At 39.5% G+C, this 16,800-nt stretch overlaps 1 protein-coding gene across 10 annotated transcripts in view; it reads left to right on the top strand.

Annotated features, from left to right (window-relative positions):
• Nucleotides 1-16,800, top strand: part of MTR (5-methyltetrahydrofolate-homocysteine methyltransferase) — a 108,726-nt gene that overhangs the window by 3,629 nt on the left and 88,297 nt on the right. For 4 of the 10 annotated variants that reach the window (XR_013529957.1, XM_078357283.1, XM_035281134.3 and 1 more), the window contains exons 2-6: nucleotides 4,999-5,210; nucleotides 8,033-8,122; nucleotides 10,581-10,650; nucleotides 12,319-12,411; nucleotides 14,713-14,819. Coding sequence is in view for 5 of the 10 variants with exons in the window: in XM_035281134.3 (XP_035137025.2) it covers nucleotides 4,999-5,210; nucleotides 8,033-8,122; nucleotides 10,581-10,650; nucleotides 12,319-12,411; nucleotides 14,713-14,819 (572 nt within the window). In the remaining 5 variants the exon portion in view is untranslated. Of the gene's footprint in view, nucleotides 1-4,995; nucleotides 5,211-8,032; nucleotides 8,123-9,089; nucleotides 10,651-12,318; nucleotides 12,412-14,712; nucleotides 14,820-16,800 lie in introns of all 10 variants that reach the window. The other 6 variants (XR_013529956.1, XM_078357282.1, XM_002760879.6 and 3 more) reach the window with 2 other exon arrangements.

Here is a 16,800-nt window from a genome sequence, read left to right as displayed (position 1 = left end):
TTCTTCATGGAAGAGCGACATTTCAGTAGATCCCCACTCTGCCAAGGGGAAGAATTGTCAAGGTGACTTATTCTTTTGAGAAAGTTCTGATGGTAATGAGAAGCTGGTGAATTGGAACGGTAATTAAAACCAATGAAAAATGACCTCCTACTGGAAAAGCTGGAGGAATACAGAAGGCTAAGAATAGTGAACACTTAATACCAACAGACCTTCTGAAGGAAGACTTCTTAGTTTCGCTGAATGGGAGATCTTTTATTATCCTCTAAAGGAAAAATAAGCAAGTGGATAATGAGGAAGCAATGGATATTTTTTTTGAGACAGTCTCACTCTGTTGCCCAAGCTGAGTGCAGTGGTGCGGTCACGGTTCATTGCAGTGTCAACCTCCCAGGCTCAAGCAGTTTTCCTGTCTCAGCCTTCCTAGTAGCTGGGACCACAGGTGCACACCACCAGGCTTGGCTAATTTTTGTTTTATTTTGTAAAGGTGAGGTCACACTGTGTTGCCCAGGCTGGTTTCAAATTCCTGGACTCAGTGGTCCACCTACTTTGGTCTCCCAAAGTGTTGGGATTACAAGCGTGAACCACCATGCCCAGCCTGAAGTAATGGATTTTTAAGGACCTCAGTTGCGTAAGAGTTTTTTTATTCAGTCCACAAAATTCCTGCTCATATGTGTTTTATTCTATATATTTTTATCTGTATTTTCCATCCACAATTCTCTTGTTTCCATAGACTGTCTTTTTCACATATATCCATGTATTTATACATTTTGTTGTAAATTCCAGTCTTTAAGTATTTTTAATTCACATCGTACATTACATTCTGGAATGTACAAAGAACTAACACAAATCAATAAGAAAACAAATTAGCTTCAGACATTGAAGAATCTTCCCCCAGCCCATCGTCTATTATTTTTGTCTATGGTAACTTTCTTTCTTTTTTTTTTTTTGAGACGGAGTTTTGCTCTTGTTACCCAGGCTGGAGTGCAATGGTGAGATCTCTGCTCACCGCAACCTCCACCTCCTGGTTTCAGGCAGTTCTCCTGCCTCAGCCTCCCAAGTAGCTGGGAATACAGGCACACGCCACCAGGCCCAGCTAATTTTTCTTATATGTTTAGTAGAGACGGGGTTTCACCATGTTGACCTGGATGTTCTTGATCTCTTGACCTTGTGATCCACCCGCCTCGGCCTCCCAAAGTGCTGGGATTACAGGCTTGAGCCACCGCGCCCGGTGGTAACTTTCATTGAGCAGAAATCCTTGGTTTTTATGTAATCAAATTCGTTGTTTTTTTTTTTTTTTTTAAGAGTTTGGTCTTTTTGAGTCTCAAGAAATTTTTCTTCATCCGAAGTCATAAAGTTCTTCCACATAAATTATGCAATCACTTTGTCAGGTTTCTAAAAAACCAAAGCAGATGTTTTTAAAAAACTTTTGATCTCTTGCTTATGGGGTGGCTCAACAAACATGATTAGAATTTGCATGTGTGGGGCTGGGTCATTTTATGGTAAATAGTGAACTGTCTTAAAGCTTGAAAACAAAGTTTATTATTTCTGCATTGAAAAGTGAATACAGTAAGGGTCCCATGGGAAAGTACTAAGACTTTTTATGAAAACGAGAGGAGGAATGGAGGCACCCTCAGTGGTTAGGTTTGCTAAACGTGTGCACTTGCTCAGTGGAGGAGATAGGAAGAAGGACATGTAATTAATATGATAACAATTTGATTGATATTGATTAATCATTTTGTTGATGCCAAAGGACATACTTCACTGTCTGTGGAAAAGATTGTATTTTTTCCCTAGAAAGTTTGAATACCTTTTAAATATGAAATTTCACATGCATGTCATATTTCCCCACTGCCACACCCCATGCCCATACCAGATTTATGATTCAGTTGCCCACTTAAACTCACATGATGTCATTTCAGGGAGAATTGCAGCTACATCCTTTTGAGAAGAAAGGAATTCGGTTGGGCATGTAGGTTAGAGTCTTTAGTTCTCTCTCTTCTCATTCCTCATGTGAAATTATCTACATTTAACAGTTATCACTGAGATTTCCAAAACTGCAAATATGCCATTTCTGCCCCAACATGAACAGCTGAGAGCTTTAGGCTTTACATAATTTTTCACAGCCCACTGGACTTAATAATTAATATACAGAATATAGTGTGAAGAACTTCAATCCTAGCTGTACAATAATACCACCATAATAAGAGTAACTAATATTTATCAGTTGTTTACTATATATCAAGCACCAATGTCTCATTTCATGACTTGTGTGACTTAAGAGGTCCAGTTCTTAGCACGTAGTCTCATTTTAGTATCACAGTTCCGATAATGAAGACAGGGCTGATGTTTCCTCATCTTGCTGAAGCATGGAGGGGACTTGCCTAAAATCCCATAGCTATCAAGGCAAGCTGGGGCTAAAACCCAGATTTCCTGGGTTTTCACACCCTGCTACTGTTCGCTTAATCCTATCAAATTCTGAGTGCTTATTGGCTGATAGGACAATCAGGTCATGGAGTGCCTAAATTAAGGCTACATCTGAATTTGCCATGATGACTGTAGCTTGAAATGCCCCCCACTGCCTGATACCTACCAGTCTTTCTTTCTATTCTTTTTTTAATTGTTTGAGCCCAGGAGGTTGAGGCTGCAGCAAGCCGCCCTACCAGTCTTTCTATTGTACATGCTTCATTAAACCCTACCTTTTCTCCACATTTCCCAGGAAGTGATTTTCTTTGGTTCTTGTTATACTTCTGGTCAGATTATTGGAACTTAACTTTGTTCCTTTATCAGGAAGTGTTTTATCTCATGTACAAGTTAAATAAACACAATTAGCCAGTGAGCTGGCTTTGGGAAGAAATAGTACACTCTGAAAGAAACATAGTGCCCTTTGGAAAAGAAACTAGATATTGGATATTGCAAATTTTTCTTTTGGGTTACTAGAGAGCAACCTTCCTGAAGCCCACTTGGAGTAAGTCACTCAAAATGGTTCTGTGGCCACCATTTAGCCCCAGTTCCTATGTTGTATACTTGAGACTGGATAGTAAGACAAGGCAGGGTTTTAAGTTTGCACCCAAAGCCAGCTTACAAATACTCTTACATTTACTGGTTTGAGTTTTAAATTATCTTTGCCTCTTCTTTCTCATCTTCCTTCACTTTTTTGTCATTTCAATTAAGGAAATATTTGCCAAGTACTGACCTTGGTGTTGCTAGGCATGAGCTCCAAAGAGCTCAAATAGCTTAGAACCAGCCCCACTTGACTCGAGCTTTTCTCGCCTCTTAGGGAGCATGGAAGGAATGGGTTGGTGTCATTATGGTTTGTTTTGAGTAATGTGTATTCACTCTGATATGCTATAGGGAGTTGTTGAAGGTGTTTGAGCAGGGGAAGTAACTGGTTTAACATTGTTCTATAGGAAGATTAATCTGGTAGTGGTGCATCGAATGGATTGGAACACAGGTTGACTGGGTATGGTGGTATAATCTCTTACCTTTGTAGGATACTTGATAGTTTACAAGGCACTTCATAGATGTATGATCTCATTTGCATGGATGCAAACTAGAGCTCAGAGAGGATTGGTGATAGCTGGCATGTTTAGTAAGGGCTTAAAGAAAGGGGTTTTCGTGGGGAGGAAGGTGGGACCTGTGTGCGTGGCATTTTAGAGGCCAAATCTATAAGGCTTGGGATCCGAGTAGATGTTGGTTATCAGGGAGAATAAGGAGTCATATAATATTGAGATTTTATGGTTAGACTTCTGGGAAGAGTATGGCCATTTACAGAAATAGGGAGATGAGAATATATGCAAGTTTGGTTTCGAGTGTTAGATTGAAGGGCAGGGGGGTAGTTGAGGTAGCAATATCCAGTGAACAGTTTAAAAGCTGGGTGTAAGAGTGGGGCCAGGTGTTTTTGATATTTAGAAGGTCATTGGTGACTTTAGAAAGTAATTTCGGGAGAGTGATGGAGGAGGAAGCCACATCAGAAAAATAAGAAATCAGTGGTTGCTGAGGTAGAACTACGGGAGTGAGAAGGGGTGGATGGGGGAGCAGTGGGAGGTGTTGGTGATCATGTGCTCTTCCTTAGGTGCAGAAAGGAGGGAAACAGAGGGAGCCAGACTGCAAGAGGATTTTGAGGTGGAGAGGGTGTAAGTTTGAGGAGCCTCGAACCAAAGACTTTTTTGTACAGGATTAAGTGAAATCAGTTGTACAGTGAGGAGGAAAAGGATTTGGTGCTTAAAAAAAAAAGGCAGAAGTTGGGACAGCACGTGTTGGAAGTATTGAGGGAGATCAAGAAAAGGTGAACCAAACAAGAGGCTGAAGGTTCCAAATTTTCAGTGACTCTAGTCAGTATAGTTTTGTGGCTTTCCAGTTGGTCAGAGAAACCAGAAAGCAGAATTAGAAGGAGTAAGCATTGGGCCCTTTTCTGGGCTGGTAATTAGAAGTCAAGGAGCATGGGGAGAGTTGAGAAGTTCAAGGGCATTAGCCAGTTATTATTTCATAGTTGGGCAGAGGTGAGGACAACTTTGCTTGCAGGCCATTATTACTTCTGGCAATAATTGAGGGAGAAGGTCAAAGCTAATATTTGAAAGGATAGTTTGGAATTACTGATGATTTGCAATTATCTATGCTAAATCATTTTTTTTAGGGAGTATCTGTACAGAATTAACAAGGAAACAGAGCCCTGAGTATTTTCTTTCGTTGTCGAAAGTCTTGTATCACCGGCTCACTACTGCCTGTTTTTCTCATCTGTAAAACAGGCGTAGTTATAGCCTACCTGCACCTTGGTTTTGTGTTCACCAGAGGTTTGGTGCTGTGTACAGTCTACGACTTTGTTACGACTTAATGACCTTTCTGGGCAGCATTTTCCTAATGCTATAGAGTTATGAGTACATCTTTTATGAACTCTGTTTACTCCCTGTTGCAGATTATTGTAAATTTCTCTAAAGCTCCTCCCTCACACATCTTTGACACCTTTCATTCTTTAAAGTCAAACTTTCACTTTCTTTAAAGCAGGTCTGAAGAAAACCCTGTGGAATGAGATTGATGCCATTCTGCAGAAGAGGATTATGGTGCTGGATGGAGGCATGGGGACCATGATCCAGCGGCACAAGCTAAATGAAGAACACTTCCGAGGTCAAGAATTTCAAGATCATGCCAGGCCGCTGAAAGGCAACAATGACATTTTAAGTATAACTCAGCCCGATGTCATTTACCAAATCCATAAGGTAAAGTATTCCCAGGTCCCTATGTGTATTCATTCTGTTATTCTGCAAGCTGTTTCATGTACCAAGGCAGACTGCTATGCTGGGTACTCTGGAGAGTATAGAAGAAAGAGGCAGTTTATTCAGAAAGCAGGCTTTGGACATCAAATAAGAGTCATGTATTATGTTGGGGACTCAGGATAAGGGGATGAGGTAGGTAGATTTTCTGCACTTGAGGCATGTAAACTCTAGTGAAAAACTGAGATACTGGACAAATAAGGGTTTTCACACTAATGAGCTTGTGAAAACTATCTTATTTAAGTCACTACAATAGCCCTGATGAAGAAATGCTTATAGGTGGTGTCTTAGCTTTGGCTGGTATGTAACTTGTTACCATAGACTGGGTTACATAAGCACAGATTTATTTCTCACAGTTCTGGAACCTGGAAGTCCACAGTCAAGGTGCCAGCAGATCTTGTGTCTGGTGAAGGCCCTCTTGTTTATGGATAGCTGTCTTCTCTTTGTATCTTTACATGACGGAGAGCAGAGAGAGGACAAAAAACTCTCATGTTTCTTCTTATAAGGCCACTGCTGTGGTCTAAATGTTTGTGACCCCTGAGATTCATATGTAAAGTCCCAGTGCCCAGTGTGATGGTATTAGGAGGGGGCCTTGTAAAAGAGGCTCAAGGGCACTTACTCAGCCCTTCTGCCATGAAGACACAGTGAGAAGATGCTGACTGTGATCTAGAAAGCTGGCGCTCACCCATTGTAAATTCTCGGATACAACTACCGTTCGTGTGTTTCATATTTTAGTCTAATTTTCTATACTTGGATTTAAAAAAATTAAATTGGGATTACATTGCTTCATACTGTCTTATAATTTGCATTTTATTTTTGAGATGGAGTCTCACACTGTCGTCCAGGCTGTAGTGCAGTGGCGCGATCTCAGCTCACTGCATTCTCTGCCTCCTGGGTTCAAGCAGTTCTCCTACCTCAGCCTCCCAAGTAACTGGGACTGCAGGTGTGCGCCACCACTTCCAGCTAATTTTTTTGCATTTTTAGTAGAGACGGGGTTTCACCATGTTGGCCAGGATAGTTTCGATCTCCTGACCTCGTGATCCGCCCGCCTTGCCTTCCCAAAGTGCTGGGATTACAGGCGTGACGTGAGCCACCACGCCCAGCCTGCATTTTTTAACTTATCTACCATGAGTATTAAATATTCTGAAACATGGTTTTAATAGCTTCATAATCTACTCTATGTACAAATCATCATTTAATCTCCTTATTCCTAGGTATTAAGTTTATTTTCAATTTTTCTTGCTCTTTAAATAAAAACTTAAATTAGTTCTTGTAAAACAAATCTCATAGGTAAGAATAAATTCTCATTTGACCATACTCTAAATTGCTATTTTTTCCTCAGAGATAACCACTGATATTAGTTGGTGTGTATTGTCCCAGATCCTTTTGTTATGCTTTTTCATACATGTGTATTTGAAAGAATATATATATATATGTATGTATGTGTGTAGAAAACTAATAGTACTCTGTGTGTGTGCTTTTTAAAATTTAATGGTGTCTTGCTTTACATATCATTCTATTTAATTTTTCTACTTAATAATACTTTGCAGAATCTTTCCATGTCAGTATATGTAGATATACACAGTGTTTTTTTTTTAGCTGTCACACAGCACGTGATAAAGTGGATATATTATAGTTTATTTAGCTATTTCCCTATTGGTAGATATTTAGGATGTTTGTTACTGTTACAATAAATGTGCATGTCTTGGTTTTCATCCCCCAGTGCTTCTTCAGGCATTGTTCCTCGGCTTAGGAGAGGGTTGGGTTTATTCAGTATTGGAAAGTCAGAGGGGTCAGGAGATTCCAGGGTGCTAGTCAGATTGAGGTTGAGACAACCCAAAGAGCAAAGCCAGGAAGACGAGTTTCGAATACAGAGCACAAAGGAGTATCAGGATCTTCAAGGTTTCATTAAGGATGTGATACTGGTTCAGAGGGACTGGGAGATAAAGACTGAAAAAATTGTGGTCAGATCTTGAGATCTCTGAGATGGTACACTCCTCGGTGGGGATCAGGTTGTGCCAAAGCAGGAAGAGGATAAGGGAACAGAAGGAACACAACTACCATTTGTTGAATGCCCACATGTCTCAGACATTTGATGCATTATCTTTTTTGTTGTTGTTTTTTTTGAGACAGGGTCTTACTCTGTCACCCAGGCTGGAATGCAGTGGTGCTACTGTGGCTTGCTGTAGCCCACTATGGCTCACTTGAACCTCTGGGCTCAAGCAGTCCTCCTGCCTTAGTCTTCCGAGTAGCTAGGACTACGGGCATGTGCCACCATGCCTGGCTAATTTTTTGTATTGTTTTGGTTACAGACAGGGTCTTTTTATGTTGCACAGGCTGGTCTTGAATTCCTGGCCTCAAGTAGCCCTCTCACTTTGGCCTCCCAGAGTGTTATGATTACAGGCAAGAGCCACCATGCCTGGCTGATGTGTTACCTTATATTAGCAAATAGCCACCCTGTGAAGTAGGGTTATCATATTTTTGAATGAGGAGGCTGAGACTCAGAGAGTTTAAGGGAGTTAATTAAATTCTTATAACAGCCTGTTAACATTGTCTGAATTTAAGTTCTCTGTTTATTTTTTCATACCATATGCTTTTCTGTGAAATCCTTAAGCCTTTTTGAATCTCTGCCTTCTAGTGCAGTACCTTACTTTTAGTAAGTAGTCAAAAGGTAGTTGGTGATAATGGTGGTGATGAAAGGGCATGTTTATTCTGTAGGGACAAGAAACTCTAAAACTCATAATTGATATTATAATCTCTTGTTGCAGGAATACTTGCTGGCTGGCGCAGATATTATTGAAACAAATACTTTTAGCAGCACTAGTATTGCCCAAGCTGACTATGGCCTTGAACACTTGGTAAGAATTCCGTTGTTCCATGTGTCTAAGATGCTTATAAGTTTTTGCTGCATCAGAAGTTGCTAGTGAGAAAGCACTAGAAGCTGCAGAGTCAAGCTCATGCTTAGTTATATGTTGTTTGTGATGAGACAGGGAGAATGGTGTGAATCCTTCCTGCTTATGAACACAGTGGACCCTTCATTTTCCAACTGGCTTATTTTATCATAATCAAATATAGATGATACTTACTATGCAGTAGCTGTTGATAAAGGCATAATCATTGGCCATATGCATACAGTATTGTGAGGCCTTTTTAAACATTAGGTGGCAGCCTTGGTTTCTTTCCTTTTTAAAAAATTGTGATAAAATACATGTAACATAAAATTTAATGTAATTATTTTTAAGTGTACACTTCAGTGGCATTAAGTACATTCATGTGTTGTGCCATCTTCACCACTGTCCTTTTCCAGAAGCTTTTCATTTTCCCAAACTGAAACTCTGTATCCATTAAACAATACCTCCCCATTCTGTATCCCCCAACCCCGGCCCTGGCCCACTATTCTACTTTCTGTCTCTATGGATTTGACTATTCTAGGTACCTTAGATATGTTGACTCATATAGTACTTGGCCTTTTGTGACTAGTTTATTTTACATAATGTAATGTCCTTAAGGTTCATCCATGTCGTTGTGTGTCAGGATTTCCTTCCTTTTTAAGGTTGAATAATATACCATTGTATGTATATACCACGTTTTGCTTATTCATCTGTTGATCATTTGGCTTACCTCTACCTGTCTGCTTTTGTGAATATGTAGTGTTGCTATGTACATGTGTATGCAAACATCTATTCAAGTCCCTGCATTCAATTTTTTTGTATATATACACAGAAGTCAAATTGTTAGATGTTAGGATAATTCTGTTTAACTTTTTGAGAAACTGCTATACTGTTTTTCAGTGTGGCTGTACCATTTTTTTTTTTTTTGAGGCAGGGTCTCACTCTATCACCCAGACTGGAGTGCAGTGGCGCGATCTCGGCTCACTGCAACCTCTGCCTCCCAGGTTCAAGCAAGTCTCCTGCTTCAGCCCTCTGAGTACCTGGGACTACAGGTGTGCTCTACCATGCCCTACTAATTTTTGTAGTTTTTATAGAGACAAGTGGTTTTGCCATGTTGCCCACGCTGGTCTCAAATTCCTGAGCTCAGATAATCTGCCTGCCTCAGCATTCCAAAGTGCTGGGATTACAGGTGTGAGCCATGCGCCCGGCCAGCTGTACCATTTTGCATTCCCACCAACAGTGAACTATGGTGTCAATATTACCATTTATTTTCTGTTTTTTTTGATAGTAGTCATCCTAATGATTACTGTTGGCAGATTTGTTTTCCTTTTAATTGACATGATGCTTCCGTATTTAAATTTTATAAAACCTTAATGACAGAAATCTATGGTAGATGTTCATGTCCCCGTCTTTGTGTGGAATATTCCCAGACACATTATTCTGTTTTCATGTAAGCAGTGTCTTACAGTTATTTTTGTCATTTTGGAGCAGAAGTTGGCCAACAGTTTTAAATAAAGGGCCAGATAGTGCATATTTTGGCTTTGTTAGCTACATACAGTCTTTCGCAACTACTCAGCTCCATCGTGTAGTGTGGAAGCGGCTATAGACATTGTATAATAAATGGGTATACTTGATCTCAGTAAAACTTTATTTACAGAAACAGGCAGTGGACTCGATTTGCCCTATGAGCCACCGTTTGCCAACATCTATTTAGGATATTCTGGGTGTTAAGTTCCTGGACATGAGTATTCAAGACACATAGGATCTTAAGAATTCAAAGGAACCTGAAGATCACAAGTCTAAGTTCTCCTGACTTGGTCTATGGAAGAGCTTCTGGAGGGCCATGAACCTCCTGAAATCACAGGCAACACTGTGTGTGTATGTGCAGATTTGCTTTTTATTTCCTAATAAGAGGGTTCGTAGTCCTTTATCAAATTCTTGGGTGGTTAATAATATGCAAAAAGTTCAGAATTACTGATTCCAATTGTTGTACATGAATCAAGGCCTGGGAAAGTTACTGTGGGAACTGCCTGGTCAGGCAGTGGCGGACTAGTCCTTGAATCCACATGTTCTGCCTCCCCATGCTTTTTCCATTTGCTATATATATTTTTTAATTCTCAGAATATTCAACCACACAGGTTATTCTCTGACATGCTAGCTGTCTAGGGATTGTCCTTTTTTACCAGCTAGCTCATGATTTTGGAGGAGAACCTAAAAGCATTCCCCAAGGACTCTTGTCTCTCCTTGCTGCCTTTCAAGTCTGGAGCTGATATGCCTTCTTGGCTAGGATTTCACTCAGACCTCAGATTAATTCACTCTACATTTCCTTACTGAAGAAAACTGAGTATTTGATGGTCATGAATCCACTACTTATCATGTGGAGGAAAAGAAGGACAAGCTAATGTTTGTGGTTGATATGTATTAGGCCTACCAGATGAACAAGTGCTCTGCAGGAGTGGCCAGAAAAGCTGCCGAGGAGATAACCCTCCAGACAGGTAAGGAATGTTCTTCTCTTTTTTTGCACACGTGGTTCCTTTGATACTCTCAGCTATAAAGTGGTGTGTCTTTATTGCAGTTTTTCCTTATGTGGCATTTGGCTTAGGAGCAACACTGGAGACACTGTATTTTACATGTTTGTAGATTACTTCTCTGCAGTTTCATAATCAAACACTCAACACCTTTGAATTGATGCCAGCCCTGTGGTTCTTGGGCTCAGAATTTGCTTTTTCACCCTGGTTAGCCTGACTTTGTAGCTAGACCCCTGACTTCTTGTATATTTAGTGCTGAAGTAATTCATCAGGTCATTACAGTAATGGCTGGCTGTTTTGATGATCTTGGCTATTATTAGGATAGTTGATCTCATTTTTTAAAGGTACCATCATCTCCTTGATTAGCTGATGCAGGTAGAGATACTGCCTTTCCAATATTCCCCCTTTACTGTTGATGTCCTTGAAGGCTCTGTGAAGCACACAAAAGAGTGTGGCATTAGAGTCAGTCTTGCTGGGACTTGAAAAGTGGCTCCTGAAATAACTAGCCTCCTGGCTGGATGCCATCAGAACACTTGGGCACCAACTGGTAGGAGGCTTTGAGGGAAGGAAAAGAATATGAGAAATATATGGAACACCTTAAGATTTGGAAACGTGAGGTTATTGCCAACAGGAAAGCAAAATTGCTGTGAAGTTATACATAGCATACTAATGAAGACCAATGCAGTTTATAGGAACTCTGTTTCTAAGGGATAATGTTTAAATTCATGGCAGTGCATGACTATTACTCCAACAGAGTCACAGGTCAGGGGATACTGAACCAGCTAAAGCAGGGAGAGATAAGGACATTTTTCTTATGCCCACATTATTGCTTAGCTTTGGGGATGAAAAAGAATATTTGGGCCCGTAACCTGTTCAGAAGCTGGTTTATCAATTAGCTGATAGTCTTCTTCAGTTAAATACAGCATAGCTCAGGTTATTGAGTGGCCAGAGTCATCAAGGTAATGAACAGTATGACCTCTGGCTTCTGTGTGAATGAACACAACTTCCCACGCCGTTTTAGAAGCATCTAGATTCCAGGCTAGAGGAAAAGTTATTAAAGAAAGATTTGCTCTACTTCATACTTCCAATTTCAGATTTTATAATTGTTAATCCTGATTTAGTATCTCCTCCTAGTGAAGAGCCTGCAGTATGGTATTGGAGAGCATTTCAAGTTAAACGCTACTGTGAGGTGACTTTGCAGAACTTATGTTAAGTTCAAAACCTTCAAGGTCTCATAAAAATAGGAAGAGAGGGAATTTGTCCAAACACAGCTGTGGTAATAGAAAAGGGTTACTTACTGAAATGTTTTAGTCAGTTGTGTGAGAATTCAGAGTTTTGGGGACTGGTTCTGTGATAATATGTGCATATCTCCTCTATGGTGTAATTTTCTGAGTGGGATCTGGTGCAGCTCCATGATCAAACATATATAAGCAAAATCTATGAATCATTTGTTTAGGAGAGGTCAAGTTTTATTGTCAAATTGAGAAAAAAGTTTGGCCTTTTAGAGCTTTTTGGATTTCAGAGTTATGGACAAAAGATTATAGATTTGTGTTCTAGAAAAAGTCTTACTGTCTATTCACAGTAAAAAATGTTCAGCCATTTAGAGATTTCACACTTATTTTTCTTTTCCTAAAGGAATTAAGAGGTTTGTGGCAGGAGCTCTGGGTCCGACTAATAAGACACTCTCCGTGTCCCCGTCTGTGGAAAGACCGGATTACAGGAACATCAGTGAGTATTTATCACGTACAGTCATTGATTTGCGCAAGTAGCTCTGTCCTTCAGCAAGCTATAAATCTGCAAAACGGAACGAATAACAGGATCTACTGTAGAGTTACTTTGACTTAATTTATTTAAATGGTATACCACAGTACCTGGAATATAGTAGACATCTAAATAAAAAGTTAGCTGTGATGATGATTATTATTTGAACTTGCTTTCAAATATATATGGTGTTGTGTTAATGCTGCTTTGTCAGCTGTGGAAATGAAACCAACTAAAACAAAACTGTAAACTCAGAAGTTGAGCAAATTTGGATATTAGGTTTTTGGTCTGTTATAAAATAGCTCACTATATCCTCAGTCATCAGAAGGCAGTCCATACTATCTAGACATCTATATTAGTCCATTTTCACACTACTGAGAAAGACAAGACTGAGCAATTTACAGAAGAAAGAGAGGTTTAATGGACTTACAGTTCCATGTGGGTGGGGAAGCCTCATAATCATGGCAGAAGGAAAGGAGGAGCAAGCCACATCTTACATGGATGGCAGCAGGCAAAGAGAGAGCCTGTGCAGGCACACTCCCCCTTGTATAACCATCAGATATCATGAGACTTATTCACTATTACAAGAACAGCATGGGAAAGACCTGCCCCCATGACTCAATTACCTCCCACCAGATACCTCCCACAACATGTTGGAATTCGAGAAGAGATTTGGGTGGGGACACAGCCAAATCATATCAACATGCTAGCATTATGAATCTTATAAACTACCATATATAAACATACTTATATTGAGGTTTGACGAAAAAAAAAAAAAAAAAAAAAAAAACCAAGTGTCTAGGTCAGTTTCTAAGCATCAAGACTATAAAAAACAAAAAGCATTAAAATAACAGAGCTGAATAGTCATGATACCATATCTGGTAGTGTAGTCTGTGGAGATGATGAGATCAAGCAAGTATAGTTTGTAGGGTTTTGGTTTATGGAACTTTGTGTGTCACGATACCATGCTTTTTCACCAGGAGTTGCTCATACCAGACTTATGTGTGGTTGACACTCTCTTTTGTCTAGACATGCCAGTGGGGAGCTAACTTCTCCTTGCTCTTGGGCTGTACAAGGCGAAGTACAGTAAGTCTTGACTTAATGTCATTGGCAGGTTCTTGAAAACTGCACCTTTAAGCAAAATGACGCATAGCAGGCCCTCAAATAGTGTCATTTCCTTCAACAGCATTTCATTATAATGTTGATAAGAAAATACTGGTTTTGTTATATGTTGTCTTAATCAGAGTTGCAATTTCTGAGAACCTGTCAACGATGTTACAGGAGGACCTACTGTATATTCAGACAGCAAGCATAACTTTGCTATATAGCCTTCTCTATTAGATATCTGAGCATTTTTTCTTTTTTTGGTTGGGAGATAAAATAGGGAGAGAGATGATCTCTCATGTAGAAATAGATAACCTAAGACTTTTTTTTTTTGAGACCATGTCTCACTTTGTTGCCCAGGCTAGAGTGCAGTGGCATGATCTTGGCTCCCTGCAGCCTTTACCTCCCAGGTTCAAATGCTTATCCTGCCCCAGTCTCTCCAGTAGCTGGGACTACAGGCGTGTGCCACCACACTGGGCTAATTTTTGTATTTTTAAAGTAGAGTCAGGGTTTCACCGTGTTGGCCAGGCAGGTCTTGAACTCCCAACCTCAAGTGATCTGCTCTCCTTGGCATCCCATAGTGCTGGTGTGAGCCACTGCACCAGGCCAATCCAAGACATTTATAACAAAAATTTTACCTAGGGGTGATTAAATACTTTTTGTTTAAGACTGGAATTGCCCACCAGACAGGTTTCTTCTCTGACAGAGTTGGTGTAAGACCAGAGACAAAATCTGTGGCCCTACAGCCGTTTACCACAGTGAGTGACTTGAACTCAGTCTGTGACCTACCCATGTCAGTGTGGCATGTTTCTCACAGTCACCTCTTAACCGGTTGATTGAAATGAGCTATGGAAAGAATGATGTATTTCAGATGTTGAATATGAGGTACATGTTCAAGAAATTCATACACCTTCTCTCTTCTCAGCTCATACATGGGCTGTAGAAGTTATGTGGCAGGTGTTTAGGAACAACTGCATTAACTTACTTGTTTACCTTCTGTTCCTGCCACATTTCTTTATTTGGTTTCTTACAAAAGATCATGTTCTTAAACTATGCATTGTAAACCAGCAGTAGTTCACAGGTGCCAGACCTGCACTTGGATACCCTAGGGCCATTCAGAGGGTACTGATGACTGATGTGCTGGGTGTGATTTATCTTTTGCAGCATTTGATGAGCTTGTTGGAGCATACCAAGAGCAGGCCAGAGGACTTCTGGATGGCGGGGTTGATATCTTACTCATTGAAACTATTTTTGATACTGCCAATGCCAAGGTGAGTTAAGGGAGAAAAAACAGACAGGGCTGGGGTGAGGGCTATGGGTGAGTCCCCTAATGTAGGGAGAAGATAATATTAGCCATTATCAAAGTTAAATAAATTACCTGTATTTGCTCCATTTTATTCTTGAATATTTTTAACTGAGGCCAGTACAATAAGAAAAACTTTAAAAAATCTGCTTTTGAAGCTTTTAAAGTAACTTTTTCTAATTAGGAAAATAAATATTTTCACATATAGCTACTCTAAGTGCATATGTCCCTAGGTAATAAATACATGCTGCTGGTTCTAAATTTGAAAGATACATAAATATATGGAGTGAAAAGTGAATGTCTTTTCCTTTCCTTTCCTAGTGTCTAGTTATCTAGCTCCCTTTCCAGAGACAACTATAGTTACCAGTTTGGGGGTCCTGACAGATGCTATGCAGATATAAGCATGCATGTACGTGTGTGTGTGTGTGTGTGTGTGTGTGTGTGTGTGTGTTCCTTACATATATGCAAAGGCACTTAAGTGTATGGGGAGAGAAGCAAATATGCTTATACATATGTTTTTATACAGCATATCTATAGGATACATTTCTACAAGTCAAATTGCTGAATGAGAGGGTATGTGCATTGGTAATTTTTGTCTTTAATGTCAAATTACTCTCCTTTGAGACTGGACTCATTTATACGCCCTTCAGCAAACAGCGTGCAATAGTGCTGGTTTCACGACACCCTTGCTAGCACTGTTTGACCTTTTTCAGTTTGACATGTGGTCCCTCACTGTAGTTTTAACTTGCACATTTCTTGAGCATCTTTCTTTAGTTTTAGAGTCATTTATATTTCTTTTTCTATGGTTATGTCTTCTGTCCTTTTTTCTATTGGACTTTGGCTTTTTAAAATTGAGTCATTTACTGAGGAAATCAGGTCCTTGTCAATCATGAGTAGCAATACTGTCCTCTGGCTTGTTTCACATTTGACTTTATTTTTGGTGGTGATGGTGGTAGTGTTGTGGTATTGTTTTGTGTGTATGTGCGCTTTAATAGTATGGGAGATTTTTTCTTAAATGTTGTATGGTTGAATTTACAGATTCTTTTTTTTTTTTGTGGGGGAAGAGGGGAGATTATACTTACAGAGGCACTCCTCCTCAGTCAGAGAGAGGAAAAAAATGGAAAAATGGCCTTTTCCTTCCTAGTGTTTTACAGTTGCATTAACTGTTTAATTGTTGTGGAAATAAGACCACAGATCCAGAATTTTTAAACTTTAAAAAAAAATCATTTTCTAAAATATTTGCAAGCAGGAAGAAGGTAGAGAGCCACTACCAGCCTGAAGCTAGATGACTGACTACCCTACCTCACTCTTAACATATCACTTTTATTAGATTCTTTTTATAGATCTTTTTAGAAATTGTTTTGTGAACTCCAGTAAAGAAATTATAATTTTAAAAGGAATTCAGAAACACATTTTGAAAATAAGAGCAGTAACAAACAAGATAAGGAATATATTTGAAATGAGATTCATATATACCTTTGAAAAGAGCCACAGTATTGTTTAGATTAGAAAGAAGAGGGATTAACACACGGGGATAAAGCATTAAGGATAGGTTTTGTTGAGTTTCTAAGTTTTCAAATGTGTGGCATACATTCTTCTGATTATACAGCACTAGTTTCCCTCACGATGCATCTCGTGTTTATTTTGGAGTGAGAAATAAAATGGAGAGCTAACTTTTTCCCCCTAAAGTGTAGTTTTCCTTCCACTGTCTATTAAACATCCTGTTATTTCCCAGTGATAGGAATGATGTGGAGCATTATCCTTATCATCGAAAATTCTGGAGTGCATTTGGATCTAGAGTTTTCTAGTAATCTGTTTGCTGATGTGACACTACTGGACTATTAGCCATAACATTAGAATATGTCTGAGTAACTGGTAGGCCTAGATTTTTTAATTTTTATTGAGTCCCACCCCCTTTTCCAGAACTTTCATGGCTATTCTTATATGTT

Source organism: Callithrix jacchus, chromosome 19 (assembly GCF_049354715.1).
Source record: "Callithrix jacchus isolate 240 chromosome 19, calJac240_pri, whole genome shotgun sequence".
Taxonomy (NCBI): Eukaryota; Metazoa; Chordata; class Mammalia; order Primates; family Cebidae; genus Callithrix; species Callithrix jacchus.
Note: the sequence above shows the minus strand (reverse complement) of the source record. Positions and strands in the feature narration are given on the sequence as shown.